This window comes from Felis catus, chromosome D2 (genome assembly GCF_018350175.1).
Source record: "Felis catus isolate Fca126 chromosome D2, F.catus_Fca126_mat1.0, whole genome shotgun sequence".
NCBI classification, from domain to species: Eukaryota; Metazoa; Chordata; class Mammalia; order Carnivora; family Felidae; genus Felis; species Felis catus.
Genome location: NC_058378.1, coordinates 58,015,488 through 58,031,116, shown reverse-complemented (window position 1 = coordinate 58,031,116; position 15,629 = coordinate 58,015,488). Strand labels below are relative to the sequence as shown.

General features: G+C 42.1%; 1 protein-coding gene and 1 long non-coding RNA gene across 7 annotated transcripts in view; one reads left to right on the top strand and one right to left on the bottom strand.

The window, feature by feature from the left end:
- HPSE2 (heparanase 2 (inactive)) overlaps positions 1-15,629 on the top strand; it is a 711,059-nt gene that overhangs the window by 41,546 nt on the left and 653,884 nt on the right. For 2 of the 6 annotated variants that reach the window (XM_045040537.1, XM_045040538.1), the window contains exons 2-4: positions 4,772-4,814; positions 9,683-9,851; positions 12,749-12,906. In XM_045040537.1, the coding sequence (XP_044896472.1) occupies positions 4,772-4,814; positions 9,683-9,851; positions 12,749-12,906 (370 nt within the window). Of the gene's footprint in view, positions 1-4,771; positions 4,815-8,023; positions 9,852-12,748; positions 12,907-15,629 lie in introns of those variants that run through there. The other 4 variants (XM_023240819.2, XM_045040539.1, XM_011287482.4 and 1 more) reach the window with 2 other exon arrangements.
- Positions 7,909-12,749, bottom strand: LOC109492631. The gene is made up of 3 exons (XR_002146570.3): positions 12,500-12,749; positions 9,264-9,393; positions 7,909-8,026 (listed from the first exon to the last, which is right to left on the bottom strand). It is a non-coding gene; the product is annotated as an uncharacterized LOC109492631 (long non-coding RNA).

Below are 15,629 nucleotides of genomic sequence, written 5' to 3'. Positions count from 1 at the left end.
CTAAATTTGACATTGCTGCTTCATCTATCATTACTCTCACAAAGATGCATAGACACATCTGTGGACATTAATTTGCATGATGTTTCGGACTGATCTGTTCCATATTTTACAATTGCTTTTTCATCATCAGTAACAGAAACCCTGCAACTTCATTCCTTGTACTATTTACCCTGTCAATTTCTATCTTCTTTGGCTTTGGAACATCATTTTAATGACACAGTAATATTGCATTTTCCTTTCTCCCTTCTTTCCATGGGTTGTGATGTTAAGTGCTATGTGTTATGCAAAGAGTAGTTTTAAGAAACTGAAAACATTTCAGTACTTAATTACTAAGACATAGATAAATTTAGCCAAGAGGAGCAGAGCAGCTAGTTCTGGAAACCTCTTCTGAAATAATGGAGCTCAGGTTCTATCTGCTGTCCCCTAAAGTAATGCTTCTCAGACTTTAAATCAGAATTGTAATCACTTGAAGAACTTGTTAAAATGTAGATTGGAAGGGAGCCTGAGATTCTGCATTTCTGTTATGTTGACGCTGCTGGATCTGTGGACCACACTTTGAATAGAAAGGCCTTAGAGCAGAAGTATGATCTGACCAGATGTACAATGAACTATTAAAACACATTTTGCCTTCCGTTTACATTTTTATGGGAATTAATTGTATGGAATTTCTTAGAGCTGGCAAATTATTTATATTAAATATAAATATCAAATATAAATCAGAGGAAGAGCTAACATCATTGAGGATGGATTAGAAAGCATGCTTAAATTAGTATTAGAGGCTTATTTAGCCATTAAATATTTCTGTGACTTTGCTAGGCATTTTATTTTTACATGTACTCCCACAAATTATTATGGTAACTCTGTAAATTAGATCACTATTCCTATTTTACATATAAAGAGATTGAGATTCAGGGAAGTTAATGAACTTTCTTAAAGCTTCTTAGTAAATAGTAAAGCTAAGGATCGCTTGTTTAGCACTGCAGTAAGCTGCCTTCCGAAGATTGTTCTCCTGGGAAATGAGCTCGTATGAATATATAAACATGTCTATGGACCCCTCTTTTATATGTTTATCTGGGAAATTTTAGATAGTTTAGGTTCGTGAGTCTTTACTATAGAGTTCTGTGAAGCTGTTGCAGTGGAGACAGAAGAGGTTGTGTGAGAGTTTGTGCATATGTATGCATTTCCCTTAAATTAGATGCGATCTTGTAAGGAGATATTTGCCCCTCTCTAAAACCAGGCACCTGAGATAGATGATCTCTAAGTTTCCTTCAAGCCCAGATATCCTATGATATATGTCATAGTTTTTTTTTTTGAAAATGGATTGGGAGATAGATGGGCAATTTAAAACATTTCCACCAGCAGATGGCACTCCAACATTTCTACTACTGGCAACCCTTCGCCATTACCAAAGCAGAGAGATAGGAGAAAACCTAGAAGACAGGTTAAAAATAAGAAAAAGAAAAAAAAAAAAGACCAACTCATTAAAGTATGATATATTTATCATCATTGTGATGAAAATTACATATGTATCAAGTAACAGACAGATATATATATATATATATATATATATATATATATGGCAGTTTTCACCACAGCATTTTTCACCAAATTCTACCGTAGCACTTATCAAATGGATTTTTGTTAACCTGTTATTTTCCCAGCTAGACTGTGAGATTTCCAAGGGCAAGGATATTCTTTGGACCCCAAAGGTGGGGGAAAGACACACTACCTAGCCTATAGTCAGCACTCAATATTTCTTTTGTTTCATTTTGTTCCTTTGAATGATTACCTCATAGGCATCAGATGTGTTTGATGTATGTCCTTTGATATTTTTGTATCCTTGTAACATATATTTGTGTGTGTGTTTAATTTGTACTAATGTTATTATGCTATTATATCCTGGGTTTTTTGTTCTTATCATTCTTTTTAAAGCCCATCCATGTTCTTGTGTATACATTCAGTTCATTGTTTATAACTGCTGCCCTCATCATTTCACCTGTCCGTTTCCCTTGTGATGGACATCTAGGTGCCTCTAATTCCTCTGTATTAAAATCAGTGCTTTACTGACCACCCTCGTTCAAGTCCTTTGTGAGTCTTTTGTGAGGTGGTTGGGTAATTTATGCCCATCGTGGGATTGCTGGGTCTTAGGGAATATACATATGTAATTTCATTAGATATTGCCAGATCACTCTTTAGAATGGCCCAACCCATTTGAACTCTCATTGGGGTGCAAGAAGGTTGCATTCTCCTTGCAAAATCTCCCCACATCCACAATTAGTGTTATCCAGTATTTACATTTTGCCAATCTGATGGTGTAAAGGGAAAACCTTTTTTAAGGGAAAACATTTCTTGAATAAAGGAATAATTATTTGAGAATCTATTAAAGCTAATAGGATAAATGGTGTTTACTTGCATAATTTTCCTCCTTTGAGGATGGTCTCTCACTATCTGACTTTCATTGTCTGAACTTAGGAATAGAGTAGATTCTGATAATTTTTTTGAGATAACTCTTGCTCCTTATTACCTGAAACCTAAGAATCAAATAGATTGAAATAACATGATATCCCTTGCCATCTAAATTTGTTCTCTCGGGGCACCTGGGTGACTCAGTAGGTTAGGCATCCAACTCTAGATTTCAGCTTAGGTCATGATCTCAGGGTCATGAGATTGAGACCCATATGCTTGTGGTGGGCATGGAGCCTGCTTGGGATTCTCTCCCTCCCTCTCCCTCTGCCCCTCTGTCCCTAAGATTAATTAATTAATTTGCTTGCTGAAACTAGAAACCAAATAGAGTTGTATAGCAATGGATCCAGGATATGCTGAGGCCCCACACCAAATCAGTTATCAGAATATCTGTGAGTGTACCCAGGCATGATTATTTTTAAAAAGCTCCTAGGTGATTTTAGTGTGCAGCCACAGATGAATGTCATTGACCCTAGACTATCAAATTATTTTTATTTCTTCCTCAAAAGGAAAAACATAAAAGTATTTAAACACAGTACTGTGTTGGTTAGGCTTCAGAAAATCAAGACAGAAGTGTAACATTTAAATGTCTGATGGAAATGAAGCATACTTTCTAAAAGTTACAGCACATCATTGTCTCTAGGTGACCAAAAGAACTAGAAGAATCAGAAAATTTGGTGAGAGTTAATGTTGGTAAGGTTTAGCATAATTGATTTTGAACCAAGGAAGAACTTGGATTGCTTATATGGCAACAGAACTACTTCAAAGAGTTAGGGATCTAGATGTTAATATGGGCAGAGGTAAAATATTCAGTTGTATATACAAATAGTCTATCAACTGATTTTGATTATTGAGGAGTAGACTGAACCTGTGGTAGGCTTTCTATTGCCAATATTTGTTTAACTCTCATTATGAACTAAACACATTAGGGTATTTAAAAAGGTCCAAGTGTGCCATTAGCTTAGGGAACAGAAGAAAATGCAATCGCAGTTAGTTGCTCTTTGGGGGTCAACAAGCACACCTGTGTTCCATGCAAATGTCTTATTACAGTTTCCACTTCTCCATGTAGCTACTAAAATAGGAGATATATTGAGATAAATAAATAAGATTTATATATTTCAGCTTCTTAGAAATTATCTTTAGCATTAATTCTTAGAATTGTCTGACTAGGAAAGTGGTATAGTGGAAACTGCAGGCAAATTATAGTTGTTTGAAGGTATGTATAAACAACTTATAGTTAATGAAGTCACAGAATATGTGAAAGGCAATCTGAATTTTTGTCCTGGGACATTATATGTAAAGTTCTCGGGTATTTTCAGTAACAAACATGCCAAAAGCATAGTCTAATTATCAGTCAGTAGAACTGGCTTTCACCTCAGATTCTTCAAGAAACAGCATTTTAAACCTTTTGACTCTGTATTTCCTTACCTGAGTTATGAGGATAAAGCTTGTCCTATTTGTGCTATAAGCATAAAATAGAAGGTATACCTATAAGTTATTATATTACTTCAAAACCTTTGGTTTCAGTATATAAATTTCTTCCCACCTTATATATGCAGATTATATTTATCTCTACCATGAAACCCAACCAGTGAAAATGACAGTTGAATAGTAACTATATGCCAACAACTAAAGACATTTACCTCATTTAATTCTCAGAGCACACGTGGAGGGAAGTATATTTTGTAGATGGGGAAATTGGGGCTCAGCAAGAGTAAATGACTTGTTCAACTTGTTTACAATAAATTGTGAAACCCAGTTCACAATTTACTCTCATGTGAGAGCAGAGAGTAAATTGTAAACTGGGTTTAATCAAAGTCTATTGAACTCCAAAGCCCATGCAATTTCCAGTAAAACATGATGCTTTTCAGGACTAATCTGAATGTACAAAAGGCAAAATGGGCTAGGATGGTTGTTTTACCATCATGTGAATGTGACTAAGGACATGAATCAACTTAATCTATTTTTCTGTTACTTGGTTTTCCACCTATAGCAGTTCCTCAAATAACTGTCATCCCTACCCCCAAATATGCTAAGGGATTTTGAACTGAACTCTTTAGAGTCATTTACACTTATGGTTATGAGTTTATGTATATAATGAGGTAGAGCAATCATAGTGTTGAAATTCCTTTCCTTTTCAACTTTCCATGTGGAGAAAGTATTGTTATCCCTTGTTCCTCTAAGCATGACAGAGACAGCTTTTGTTATTCCCTAGCACTGTCCTTTGTCCACTCCTTTGCTTTCTCCTGTCCTGGTGAAAAAACGAAGAAGGCATGTAAAACTTAACTTCTTTTTTTTCCTTTTTCAGATGCTGGTCACAGGCAGAAGTGTCTGCATAGTTAAACTATGTGGTATGTACTTGTTTTATTTCTGCATTTATTGACATCATTATTAGAGTTGACCTTTTGTTTCAACTTTATCACTAAGTTCTTTATATATATCTTAATTCTTGCCTCAGTCATCAATTAAGGGGATGTATTTGTGGCAAGTATGGGGGAAAGGGAGTAAGAGATAACAAGAAACCAATAGCACAATTGTATAATATTTTGGAATTCATAAAACATTTTCTCCATATATAACCTTATTTGCTTCTTACTCTAGGGTATTATATTAGTTTTACAGGGTAGGCAGCTGACACAACAGTTAAAAATTTTATTCAAGGTCACAAAGCTAGGGTCTGGCAAAGTCAGGACTTAAACTCAGGTCTTCCAACTCCTAGTCCAAGGTTTTTTCCACTGTACATTAACAAGTTGTTAAAGGGTATGCAACATTTTAGCCACTTACAGTAGAATGTGTTGGTTAGGAACACAGACATAGGCTTTGGAGTCAGGTAGCCCTAGGTCTCAATTCTTGCTACCACTTACTGGCAGCGTCATGAGAAGTTGCTTAATATCTCTGAGTCAATTTTCTCATATGTAAACTATGTATAATAATGAATTATATTTGCCTCTCAGAGTTTTTTGAGAAGATTAAAATAGCATGTGTATAATTCTGGGTACCCTGGTGTGACCACAAGAGCTGAATAAATAAGTCATCATGAACAAGTCTACAGGCAATGATGAGACAGCAGATTGGCTGCTATAACTTCAGAGTGCTTCTCAGTTGCAGTTACTGTGGCAAGAATTTTTTCTTGTTATTTGAAATCTAGGTATAGTTCTTCCAGAAGGGGAAAATGAGTATAGACATAACTATAGCTCTGAATATGTAATAGAAAGGGAGGTGGCATTTAGAGTCAGTGAGTTTGTGAGAGGCTGAAAAAAGCATAGGAAAAGTGGGTGGAAATTACTGTAGTAAAGATGACCATCATTAAAAAGCATGCACATCTTGCAGCAATACTGTATACTATAAAGTGGAATTTGGCCATAAACACAGGGTATAGCATTAGTCCCAGTCATTAGTCCTGGTACCATATTGGTCACTGGCATATCTCTATTGGTCTGAGATGAAATGACAGAAATACTGTAGTGATTTTTCATGAAGCTAAATTTATTCAGTTTAAACACTTGCTTTTTATTTTTGAAATACCATTTCAACTTTTTTTTTGGCTGTTAAATGTTTTTTTTTCTTTTGGGAAGTAATAGTGATAAATAGTTGATAGATTTTTTAAGGTCCTTGCTAGACAAAATAAAAAGTTGGCAAATATATATCAGTTCTTCTCCACTAATATTTATTTTGAAACAGTCTAGAAATCACTGAACAAATTAATCTTCAAGATTTTTTTTACAGGTTTGGGAACCTAGACTCCTAGATATCAAAGGAATTTATCTATGAGGACCATTCAGTAACATCAGGAAGAGCATTTCCAAGGAGATGCATCTAGTTCACAATAATTCATATTTTATACTGAGGCCCAATTCTTGTCCCCTAGGAAATTACAATTTAAGACAGAACAGAGGTACAGGTGGTTGCCACTCAGCACATAGAAACTAAGGTAGAAACCAATCTAATATACAGATTAATAATGAGCTACTTACAGCATATAATTTAGGATTAGATGGGAAGTAAGACAAAAACCATGATATGGGGAAGGGAGGCTCTTTGGAAAGTGTAGCCCTGTGAAGATCTTTATCCACACTAGACCAAAGGACCAAACAATCAGGTCATCTTGGAGTCAACCAGGGCTATCTGGAACTCCTTAAATGTTATTGAATTGCTTTCTTTGCCTTGATGTCCTGAGGCTGTATATGACTAGAATTTCAATGGCTAAAGAAGACGGTTTTCATCAGGAATTTTTTTAAAAAATCACGGTTTTGTTGGTTTTGATTTTTGTACTACATACAGGTTCTGATGAGAACGTTAAATAGTGGTTAAAGTAACTAGGACACCAAACAATTATAGAATAGTTGGGTAAGTAAGCAAAAATCATGGATAAAGTTAATAATTAAGCAGTTTCTCATTGATCCCAAATTCATCCTGAGCCCCAAGAGTACATATTTTTGAAAGGTATGTTAATTATACACATCTAGTAGGTGAGTGATCTGTTTCATTTATGTGGTTGTCCTCTGGTCCCAATGAATGTGGTTTCTAAAAGTACATTCACTTGTAAGCCAGGGTGTGTTTTGGCCCTTGGAAAATCTGACTCCTTGTTAAACATAAAGAATTGGTTTTAATTCTGAGTATAGCAAATAAACTAATGGCTTCTGAATTTGTAAGATAAATATTTCCTAAAGGAGTTGACCAGAAAATACTAATAACTGGGAAAACAAATTACTGAACAGAAACCTAAAACAAAGGTACTGTGACAAGTAAAAGTCATATTATTTTCTTATTTATTTCTTCCTGAAAGCAGTACATGATTTTAGTGTGTTGAGCATGATTTGATTTACCATTAATTTATTTCATAGACATTTATTGAGTGGCTGCTAAATGTCTGGGTCTTGAGATACAAAGATAAATAAAAATCTGCTCCAGGCCGTCACCATCTTAAGGAGGTACTCAGTACACATCTTAAAATTACAATAATTTTTACTGGAACTTACACCATACCATACACCCACACACAAGAAACACATACATATCTTAAAATTTTTTTTTTTAATATTTATTTTATTTTTGAGACAGAGAGAGACAGAGCATGATCAGGGGAGGGGCAGAGATAGACACAGAATCTGAAGTAGGCTCCAGGCTCTGAGCTGTCAGCATAGAGCCAGACATGGGGCTTGAAGCCATTAACCGTGAGATCACGACCTGAGCCAAAGTCGGACACTCAACTGACTGAGCCACCAAGGCGCCCCAAAACCATACATATTTTAAAGGATTTAGTTGTGTTAGAAATTTTCAGGAACCAAAAGAAGCAGGCAGGCCTTAAGGGCCGAAGCCTACATGTAATAGTTCGGTGTAACATCTTGGTTTTTAAAATCATCTTTAAATAATATGCCTTGGATTTTCTTTCTCCTTTGGCCTTATTTTATCCCGGTCTACTTCTATGAGGTCTTCATGGCACTTCCCAGTTTAACCCAACCTAACCTCTGTATTTCTTTGTTGCTTGGTTTGAAAGAATCTCCTCAGGGAACCTCAGCTGAAGGTCATATATTCCAGCCCTTTTCAGATTCCTGAATCCTGTCTGGGGGGAAAGAAGGGGAGACAGGTTGCTATTTCAGTTTTTGTGGTCTCTGAGACTGCCATTTGCACATCCACATTTGGGGAATCTGCATTTTAGAATTTTGCCTGTTTGATGTCTGGAGGCCCTTGGGATGCTAATGCATACCCATTGTGGGTAGAATAGTGATCTTCATCTACCAAGTAGAAGGCTCATTTTTTTTTGTTTCAGAAAGAAGTTGAAAGTGGGGCCCAACCATGTCACTACAGCCAACTGGGCCTTTTCACCCTGTGCTTGGGTATGGGACCCATGGCTCTGCCTGAGAGGTGTGGGTCAGGGTCTGTGAGCTAGGGCCGGTGGTGTACCATGAGGCTCCTGGCTGTTCTGGAGCATCCAGGGACTATGTCTGGTGGGACACTGACTGTGACTCCTGGCCGAGTTTGAAAACCCTGCTGTGTTACTCTGTTCCTTTCCCTCACCATAAAGGCGCACTTCCGTGCAGGAGGGATGCCCGTGGTCGAGGGACTGGAGGGACTGGAAGGGCAAGTCTAAATGGGCTTGTGCAGCGGAGTGGCCAAGCCTTGGCTCAGATGGGCGAAGCCCCGCCCATAATATCCAAGCACCGACCAAGTGGCTTTGACTTGAACTAAGTCAGCGTATATTGAAGTCCCCAAGACACTTTCTCCTTGTCTGCAGTCAGAACGGAGCCATGCGCAGCCTGGGCCCTTTGCCCCTACCGGCGGATAAGCCCTTTGACCTGGTCATTCTTTGTATTCCTTCTGGCCACTGTTTTTCCTAACGAGGTCAGAGGATGCTTCTGTGTGGCTGCCCAGCACGTCGCAGAGGTCCATACTTGTGTCTATGAAGTGCACTCTGTGCTCTGGCAGGAATCACCATCGCTACCGCAGGACCCCCTTTGCAACTTAATCACTCTAGCTGTGGCTGCCTCAACCAAAAGGAAAGGGCCCAGCGCGGATGAAATGCTGTCCGGAGAAACAGGCGCACGGCGAGTGCGCAATCTTTACTCCAGCGCGCCCAGGGCTGGCGCTGGGGCTTTCCTGTCGGGGTGGAAGCTAGAACCGCCCTCCCCAGAGCCTCCCTGGGAGGGAAGTAAAACCAAGACGTCCCGCCCCGTACCCAAAACGTTACAACCACACAGTTTCGATCCATCTCTCCGCTTCCTGACCCTAGAGGGTTAAATCAGGAGGGTACAACGCCACCCCTTCCTCCTACTTCCCGCCTCCCCCCTCCACCCCCTTACCTTTAAAAAGTTAAAAAATGTCTGCAGTTGAAATCTCTTAAAGGGGCGGTGCTGGTGAACGAGTACTCTTGGCACGAGTCGCTGAGAAGGCTGGCTAGGGGCGTGAGTTCGCTCCACCAGCACCAAAACACTGAAAAAAAAAGAGAGAGAGAGAGAAAGAGAGCAAGAGAGGGGGGAAAAAAAGGAAAGGAAAAAAAAAACGGGGGGGGGGGGAGGCAGACAGACACACACTTTAGATAAGGACAATTAGTCACCAGTGAGACCCTGTAGGAAGAGAGGTTTAAATCAGAGGGATTTAATGAGGGTGCTCTGTGCCTTCCCTGAAGCCATGCCCTCTAGCAACTCCCGCCCCCCCTCGTGCCTAGCCCCGGTGGCTCTCTTCTTGGCTCTGTTGCTCCATCTCTCCCTTTCCTCCCAAGCTGGAGACAGGAGACCCTTGCCTGTAGACAGAGCTCCAGGTTTGAAGGAAAAGACCCTGATTCTACTTGATGTGAGCACCAAGAACCCAGTCAGGACAGTCAATGAGAACTTCCTCTCTCTGCAGCTGGATCCGTCCATCATTCATGATGGCTGGCTCGATTTCTTAAGGTAAGGCAGGGGCTTCCATGGATCATTTTTTTTTTTTTAAGTAACACCCCCCCATCCCCCATTCCAAAGGGGGAAGAAGAAGAAGAAAATAAGCCAAGCGCATCTCACAAAGAGAAGAAAAGAGGTTTTCCTTCTCCTGGAATATTTGCTGTGAGGCTTTAACTGGTGATTGAGAAAAGCAATGTTTTCTATTAAGATGCACATGTTTGCAATGCAGAAGGCATTTCAGAAACTTATCAGTTATGACTGAAAAAATGTTGTGCTTACATATATCCACAATTAGCCTCCCTGTCTCCTTCTGAAAAAGAAACAAGAGGTTCAGGGCAGTTACAAAAGTGAAGAAAAGGTCTCGAGCAACAAAGACCCGAGAGGAATGGGTGCGTGTGTGTGTGCCTGTGTGTGTCTGTGAGTGTTCAAGCGGGGGATAGCACGAAAGTGGAATTTTCCACGAAAAGATCGATTTGTCCGTTCTCTCCCACTCCCAGACAGAAAACGAATTTAGGCAGAGGCTTGAGCGGTGGGCAAGTTAGATCGGATATTTTAAGTTTTCTTTTATATACTCCGCTGTCCTCTCCAGACTTCAGGACTTTGTAAGAGGCTTTTTTATAGACCGAATGGCCCCCCAGTCCCTCCTCCTTAAATCTCCTGCGGTAACTGCATAGTTTGGTTTTTCTTTAAAGAAAAAAAAAATTCTCGCTCCAGTGATAGGGTATATAAGCAGAGCGGAAAGGGTCCTAGAAATACTCCGGGGATGTTTCAGAGGTCTGAACCTGGCACCAGCGGATTACCGAACCCCGTGGTTTGTACCATGGACTCCCCTCTTATTCAAGGGCTTGGAATCTAATTGGGCTCACTCTCTCCCTGGGTTGTTACTGTGTAGCAGTTAGACAACTAATCAGGGACAGTTGCAGTGCAAAAAATAAATAAATAAATCGTCTGCAATGTCGAATCCAAGTGTTGAGTTATTAAAAATTCCCTCCGAATGGGAGCCTCAGCTGTGGGCTCTCCCGAAGAGCCCTGAGCGCTCTCCCAGTCCCACTCTTCTGCCGGGAGGCCGCGTCCGCCGCGCGTCTTTCGTGAGTATCTTTCACTCCTTTCGAAATCCGCTTTGGTGCTGGCGCGCTCTCGCCCTTCGGTTGTGCGGGACCGCCGGGGCCTCGGCCGGGTCAGCGGACGCGGCAGGTAGCGGGAGGCGCCACGTGGAGCACTCCTTCCACGTGGAGCACTCCTTCCAAGTGGAGCGAGCGTTGCAGGAGGACCAGCGGCTGGTGTTGCTGCCGCTGCGGTCGTTTGTTTATGCCCGTGCCTCCGCTGGGAAGGCGGGAAGAGCTCCGCGCCGCCCGGCGTCCTCCTCGGGCCCTTGCAACGGAGCGCGTCTCTAAGCTCGTGTGTTGGTGGGGGGGCGACGGGGTTTTCCGAAAAACACGCCCCACCTGCACTGCACTACTCCAGCTGCGCGGACGCCCCCAGGCTTCTTTTTCCTACCTTCCTTTCTTTTTAAACCATCTTGTTAAATGCTTGCTGCAGAAAGGATTCCGGTAGGAAGCTTTTCGGGGAAGAAGCCGTGGCGGGGCGCATTTGCATTAGCTGTACAGGCTTCCGGACGGATGGTGGTTGGAAATGCCTTTTCCGCGGGGCCGCACCCGTGCCGAGGCCTCTGCCCGCCGCGGGCCCGCGCGACGCCCGGCCGGCGCCGGCCCCAGAACGCAGTCTTGGAGTCCTCCGCCAGACGTTCCCGGCCACCGGGCTTCTCGGTGCGGCAGTGCGCGGCTTTCAGGAACTCTCCGAAATTGGAGTCCCCAGCTTTTTTCTCTCATACCCACCTCCGTTATGATCCTCTGTAATTTCTCCATTTGGATTTGGATTTTCAGAACCCGAGCCAGCAAAGCGTTAAAAATAACTTACAGATCCAGATTCAAATTCTTTGGTGCTAAGAGCACTTGCACTGCTCCTTCGTCACCCCTTCCTGAAGTAGCGGTTGGCTTTTAAAACTGCTTACTTACGGAAATCCTGAAGCTAAATAAACGTAAATGCTGGTGTTCTGATGCTCCTCCAGTGCCCTCAGACGAGCAGGTCCACATTTCGGCAAACCTCACTTTTCCAAGAGTTGGCTTCCAAAGGGCGCCACGAAAAAGATGGAGTGGAGGGAGGATGTTACCCCTCCTGAGAGCCGGCTGAATTATTTTAGGGGCCAAAGAGACATTGCTTTTACCGTGCAAAGCCCGGATGGGGAAAGTTCTCAGAAAAGCAGGGATTTACCCCGGCAGTCTCTCGCCCAGTGTTAGGGAGATGGATGCAGTTGTTACACGACAGTAGTAGTAAAGGAAGATCAACTTTAGCATTAAAAAAAGAACCACCCTGACCTCAGGTACCTGCTCGGAAAGAAAGGAGGCCTGTTTCACCTTCACCACTGAGGTTGCAGTGCCCCTGGGGCAGGGGATGCAGATTCCGGCTTCCAGCCCGTAAGTTTGGCAAAAGTCGGAGCTCTGCAGTCCACGCGCTGCGCGTCTCCGCCAGGAGCGCTTTCCCGGCAGTGGCAGAAGCTGGGCGACTGCGCCCAAGCCCCGTGTTCTCAGCAGAAGTGCCCCCCCCTCGGCCCCCCACACGCACTGCATTAACAGACAGACTAACCGACTGGGAAGAAGTACCTTTGGCGAGCGGCGTCGGGTTGTCTGAGGGAGGGGGCCGCGGCCGGCTGGGCGCAGGAGGCGTAGCCCGGGGAGCCAGGCGCACGCGAGACGCCGGGGCCCGCGCGGGTGGCGGGCTGGGGCTGACACGGCCCGTGGCCTCGGCCGGGTCGCTCTCGGAGAGTGGGGAGAGAGCCGTGGTCGGCGCTCCGCTCCGGGTCGCCTCTCCTCACCCCGGATCCTTTTCTCTCTCTTTCTGTACCCCTGCAGCTCCAAGCGTCTGGTGACCCTGGCTCGGGGACTTTCGCCCGCCTTCCTGCGCTTCGGGGGCAAAAGGACCGACTTCCTGCAGTTCCAGAACCTGAGGAACCCGGCGAAAAGCCGCGGGGGCCCCGGCCCGGATTACTATCTCAAAAACTATGAGGATGGTGAGAAACGACTTACTTCCAGTCTAGCGGGATGGGGGACGTTTGAGGAACAGGAGCGAACTCTTGCTGTGTATGGGGGGGGGGGGTGGGGGAAGGTGGGTGGGTAGCCGGCTTGGAGGAGAGCCTGGTAGAAGCTCCTCTGAGAAGCTGGTAGCTGCGGGCTAGGGGACACTGGCGTGTGGCGCTTCTGACGCGATTACGCAGAGGGGGTCACCAAGTTGTCCTGGTCCAGGCTGCCGGCCTTTCGCTGGGCGGCTGCGCTCCAGGGCCGAGAAGTGGTGGCCAGAACAATTAGCAGGCTGGTCCTGTGGGGAGATTAGCGGGTTTTTTGAGAAGATTCAGACAAGTTCATAGGCTACTAAGGGATCAGGGTCACGTTTGATTCCTAAAACTCTAGAAAAAAGTGCCTTTCTGTTTTTTTTTTTTTTTCTTATTTCTTGCTTTCCTGAGATGAGGATATGGGTGATTCAGCCTCTTTTGAAACCCACTCTAAAGTTTTGTGGATAATACCTTTTAGATTGGACCTTTGTTAGGGGATGTTTGAAAATCTCCACGGTGGGTTCTCCTTCAGACTGCCTAATGTCAGAGTCGCATTTTTTTTTTTAAATGAGATTGTGTAAATGCCAGCCTTCTTTCTTGCCAGGATCGAGTAGTTAAGTGTTGGAAGGGCTTTGAAAACTCCAAATCATATTACAGTGTGAGAGACCAATCTTTTTAGGTTTGAACAGTCTCATTTTTACCAGGAAGAAATGAAAATGGCATTTTAAAGTTTTGTTTAGAGGGTATAGTATTAATATATATGAACTTTCTTTGCGGAGAGGGGGACATAAGTCTTTCAAATAGTCAGGATGGGAATTGGTGGGTCCTCAGCTACTGAGGCTGTTTAGATTGTATAAAAGAGGTATTGGTGTCCATTCTTGGAGGGTTATCTCTTCTCTGCTGTCCTTTCTCATAAGTGAGCCTCAGTTTTATTTTTAAAGGGCTCAAGGACAGGTTCTTAGAGCTCCCTGGATTTTGTCACATCTTGTCCTTGTAAATCAGCAAAACAAGGAAACGTCGTTGTATATTCTGGGGTTTCACTGAATGGGAATTCTGGAGAGATATATTTCAAGAGTGGCTGAGAAACTTTTTTTTTTTTTTTTAAGTGTCAGAATGGAGAAAGAGCAAAGCTGAGACTTCTTGAGTTTAAAGCAAGAATAGGACTTACTCATAACATTTGCCAAAGTGTATAGGAGTTTAAGGTGACATCTTTTCAAAGGTAAATGTCACTACCATAAAAATGTGGATTGCAATAGATTTTGCTGTCACTTAGCATAAAATGCTGAAAGGTAAAAGCTAATCCTGAACAGCAGCTCTGATGGTAACTTGACCCAGGGCCTTATAGCTTCCAGGGTCACTGTCAACTCTGTGCTCAGACATGAGAAGGGAGAATATTACTGGTTTTCCTGATGAAACAGCTCTGGTTTGAATCCGTGTGAACTACTTCTTTGGTTTGTGGAAAAATGTAGAAGAGCCCCAAGAACCACTGACCATTATAAATTATAGGAATTGGCCTTTTTCTCCCAAACATGTACCTAGGATTATATTACCAATTCATTGAGAACATGAGATCTGCTTAAAACGAAGGATACAATTTGTTTCCCTTTGTGCAAGGAGAAAGTGGGCATCATGGGGAGAAAGGAAATTGGCAGAAAGCCGTGCCCCATAAAACTTCATAGCATTTAGAAAAAATCAGAAATCGAAAAGATCTAAGAGGTCATCTTCAATCTTCCCACCATTTCAGGGGCCAGTACAGGATCATTCCATATGGAATCCTTTTCTTGTTTTGTCCAACCTGGTATTAAATATCTCTAGGAATGTAGTTTTTATCACACTTATGGGAAAGAGTTCTTCTGTCCCATAGGTTTCTGCCAGCATATTTATCCTGAATTTTTTTTTTTAAATACAGTATTCTCTAAATATTTGTGACTATTTCTTTTTCTTTCTTTCTTCTTTTTTTTTCTTTTTTTGCATTTTTAAGACATCTGTCTTCAAACTAATTTGTCTTTGGTGTGAGTATCAGCTTCAAAAAAAAAAAAAAAGGTTTCCTGATAGCTGTTTTTTATCTAGACTACCTGGATTTAATTCCTTTAAAACTTTCTTTAAAGTCAGTACTTCCAGACGCTAATCTGTTTTATTGCTCCTAGCTGAACTCCTTTTGATTTATGTCTCTCCAGTAATAAGATGCTCTGAACTATGTCAGTATTTGAGACCTTAGCAGAGTTAAAGAGAGTAGGAGTGCCCTATTTCTGCCCTTTGATGCTCAGATATCCTTAAATCACCCATATCGTCTTTGTTGTTGCATGTTGCATTACAGAATTTAAGGCAAAAATGTTTTCGGTAGAGTCTTAGTAATTTTGCAAACATTATACTTTAGTTGTCACTCTTTATCCAGTGATAATTATCTCATCATGAACATCTTAAAAATAATTAGGTCTTCTTAGCAAATGGCCCTGTAATAGGCACTTGGGCATAAGCACCTTATTAAAAAAAAGATGTATTGACTTAAACATGATACAGAGTAATGACATACATTTTGAGTAATAAGATACCCTACTGGCAAATTATGAAATTGAATGCTATAGTTAAGAGAATATGGAATTTGGATTTAGAAAGCCTATATTGCAGGCCTCACTCTATCACTTTTGATGGTGTGGCCCTGGGCTTGCTGCTTCTCTGTAGCA